This window comes from Naegleria gruberi (assembly GCF_000004985.1).
Source record: "Naegleria gruberi genomic scaffold NAEGRscaffold_105, whole genome shotgun sequence".
In the NCBI taxonomy this organism is placed as follows: Eukaryota; Heterolobosea; class Eutetramitea; order Acrasida; family Naegleriidae; genus Naegleria; species Naegleria gruberi.
In genome coordinates, this window is record NW_003163222.1 from 1 (window position 1) to 3,651 (window position 3,651).

General features: G+C 31.8%; 1 protein-coding gene across 1 annotated transcript; it reads right to left on the reverse strand.

The window, feature by feature from the left end:
* Positions 1-3: 3 nt before the first annotated feature.
* Positions 4-514, reverse strand: NAEGRDRAFT_76260 (uncharacterized protein; the record flags this gene model as incomplete). Its single annotated transcript, XM_002668767.1, has 1 exon — positions 4-514. A coding segment is annotated over one exon (511 nt), but the record flags the coding sequence as incomplete, so codon positions are not given.
* Between the last annotated feature and the right edge of the window lie 3,137 nt (positions 515-3,651).

Genomic DNA, 3,651 nt, shown 5'->3' on the forward strand with positions numbered 1-3,651 from the left:
CACTTTCTGATCTATCAACTCCGACCTGACCATTAGAATTAGAACCACAACCCAATGCAAATCCATCTTCAGTAATTGCAATAGCTTCTGTATAGCCCATAACGACTGAACTAATCTTGAATGGTGATCGAATATATGCAGGATTCTCAGCATCAGAAATTGCGATCCAATTATCACCAAGGCCTCTCATCGAACTAGTTTCACCAAAACTAAACAAAACAGCTTGGGAAGCTTCCAACAGAGAGAAGGATGTTGGTTCGGATTTATCGTTACGATAGGCTATTCTAGCTTTTATCATTTCTTTAAATTTAGCAGTATAGAAAGTAGCCTGATCTTTACGAAACTTGGTATCTTGACTTTGATGGGAGGCATCAATGTGAGGAATACTCATACTAGGAATAATTCCAATAGCACCAAATGATTTGGATTCACCTTGAAGACCACCCGATCCATTGTTTGAAGTTTCGGTTGATTTTGGTTTCTTCTTGAAAATGTTGGTGACGAAAGAAAGCATTTTTTTTAATGTTCTTCTTGATTCGAAAGTGAAATGTGAAAGGAGAGGAGGCCTTCTTTTGAAGTTACCATTTGGAGAACATTGGAAAGTTACATAATTTCTTATGATACTCCAATAGGGTTTTAAAAATCCTATATCTTGCTCAGTGTGCGCGGGCAGCACCAATGCTCTGGAGATTTGACTGAGATGAAAATGAGAGGGTGACGGTTACTTTAATGCGGATTAGTCAACTTTAAATTTTTTAAAATGTGGACTAATCTGACTTTAACTTTTTTCACGATTTGAAACATTTCAATTAAGATTAATTGAATTGATAATTTCCCAATAATAAAACACCACTGATCCACTCATTATCGTTGATACATTACTGACACAAGGACTTCAGGGGTCAATACATGACTCTACAAGCTAACACACACCAAGGTAAAGCCACGGACATGAAAAGTCAATTGTATCAGTAGTACACGGTAGAATTATCAATAATATGAGATTACTACTGATAACTTCCTAATAATTTGATACAAGTTGAACCTAACTTGCTAGAACCAACCACAACTTGCCTTGGCAAGGATCTTAAATGATCTTTGGTTACGATTAAAGCAAATCGGTCTCGGTACATTTCATTAATAATTTACATTAAATGTAAATTTATTAATGAATCTCCTTCATATCATCGGATCAGCTGTACCAATTATATATTAATTATTTAATGTTGTTGGTAATCTTTCGGATCGAATTTAAATAAACCTCTTTCATATGTATAACAAAACATTTTGGATGGACAAATTCATTACAAGCATTGCATTTGAAGGTTGTATGTGATTTACAATGCTTGCAATATTTACATACCCCATATGATGATTTCGGGTTGTTTTTGTCTGGTAGTGTGTTGATGGGAAAATGTTGATTTTGTAAAAACTTATTCAATTCCGAAACATTCAAAGGTGATGCAAATGGTTTGCTAATTTCAACAACTCCAAATTGAGATGGAGTACACAATCCCACTACTACCTCTTCAATAAACTTTCTTTGTTCCATTCCTCTTTTATGATGTCCTTCCGAAATATCCAATGAATTCTTAGCAACAAAAGAATTAACTAATAATAATTTCAGTAATCCATAACAACAAGCTCGAGTCCACTTCCTTTTTCTATGCTTATACAAATATAAACAAAGAGTGGAATCGAATCTATCAACGGAATTCATGTGCTTGTTGTAATCAATTAATAGCCCAGGTCGTTTACGTTTCCGAGCTTCATTAATTATTTCAGTACTTCCAATAGATGAAATGATATTCACCTTTGATGAATCATACATTGTCAAAGCACACAATTTCTTATCATCAGAAACAAGAAATTGTGTGTCTCCTTGTTTTGATGTTTTTTTCTGTAAATAATTTTTAAATAATTCCGAAGGTCTGTCACATCTACAACTCAAAATTGTCTCGACATTATAATCCTTCACTAATGTTTTAGCCAATGAATCTGATCCAAAGAATTGATCTGCTAAAACAACATATTTCAAATTATCATCTCTTTTTGGTAATTTTTTAACCATTGTTAAAACATAATCCTCCACAGTACTTGCTTCGTTTTCTGGATTATCCTTTCCGAGATAAATCCAAAAGTGATACATGTAACCATCTCCATCACAAAGTGAAAATAATTTAATTCCTGTAGAATGTGGTTTTCCAAATACATGTTGTCTTCCTTTCCATCTTCCCTTGAAGGGAATGATTGTTTCGTCAACAGTAACGAAAACATTGGCCTTCCAATACCTTTTAGATATTTCATTTACTTTTTTAGCTAATGCCAAAATATCAAAATGAAATGCAGAATTAACAGCATAGAATAATTCACGTTTAATTACTTTTGAAATGAATGGACAATGAAAGTAAGGATTTTTGTTAGTGACTGACCGAAAATAATCATTAGTGGAAGGAAAATGTATCAAACCCATTAAATAAATAATTCCAATAAATATTTTAATTAAATTACTATCCACAACTAATATTTTGCCTTCATACATAATGCCATTCTTATTACTGTAATTGTTTGTATATTCAACAAAATGTTCCAAAATTTCCAAGTTCAAATATTGTATAAATATATTATAACTAGTATCGTTTTTGAGGTTGATAGGTTTTCCACTTGCAGAAGAAATTGGGTTATTAAATTTATCTTGTGTTTTCCATCCGTTAGGAATTGTTGTTGCTGTTTTAATTTTCTTATTATTTGTATTGATTTCGGAAGGAGGTTTTCTCTTATTTTGATTATTATCATTTGATTGATTGTTTTGTGATGGAATTTGTGATGAAGAATTATTTAAATTATTATTTTGTGTAGATGATTGAGTAATATTTTGTGATGAATTTTGGGGTGTAGGATGGGATCTTGAAATATGTTGTTTTATTCCTCTTTTCGTAAAGCATTTACCACACTGTTGACAAACTACATCCTTCACACCTACTGTCATTTTTTACTGCGCAACAATCATGACTTTGAATTTTTAATTAAAAACGTTCATCTAAAAATAAAAAACAAACTACCACCGCCCTTTTTAAAGATTGTATCTCAATAATCTGCAATAGCTTTGAGATTGCATTCAAAAGGAAGGTACTGAACAAGATATATTACAACATTTAGTAAATAAATTATATTTAATTTCTTACCTAAATTCATTGGCATGATAGTAAGGATGAAGAAAATGAGGACGAGGAGAACATTATGATATTGTTGTTGTTGATGTTGTTGTAACATTTTTTAAGGCTATTAATATCATCATGTTCATGAACACAGGAGAATACAACGATTAAGCGCGCCCGAGTATATTTGTTTTGATGATATGGCTAAGGAAATAATATTTGTTCTGATGATTAATTAATTGTTATTGGTTGAGGAATTTAAACGATGGTGTGATGGTGGTAATGATATTAAATAACTGCCTTGGTTGAAGAGTTGATGATAGAGAGTGTGTTGAGTAAATTTGTGCAATCTATTCATGAAGATTTCTTCTCCGAAATGTATTTTGAGAATTGGTATTGGTATTATTAATCCATCATGATGAGAGCCACAAGCAGTTTTCACTAATTTTTTAATTTGTTGTTTTTTGTTTAATTTTCATAACGGAAACAACCG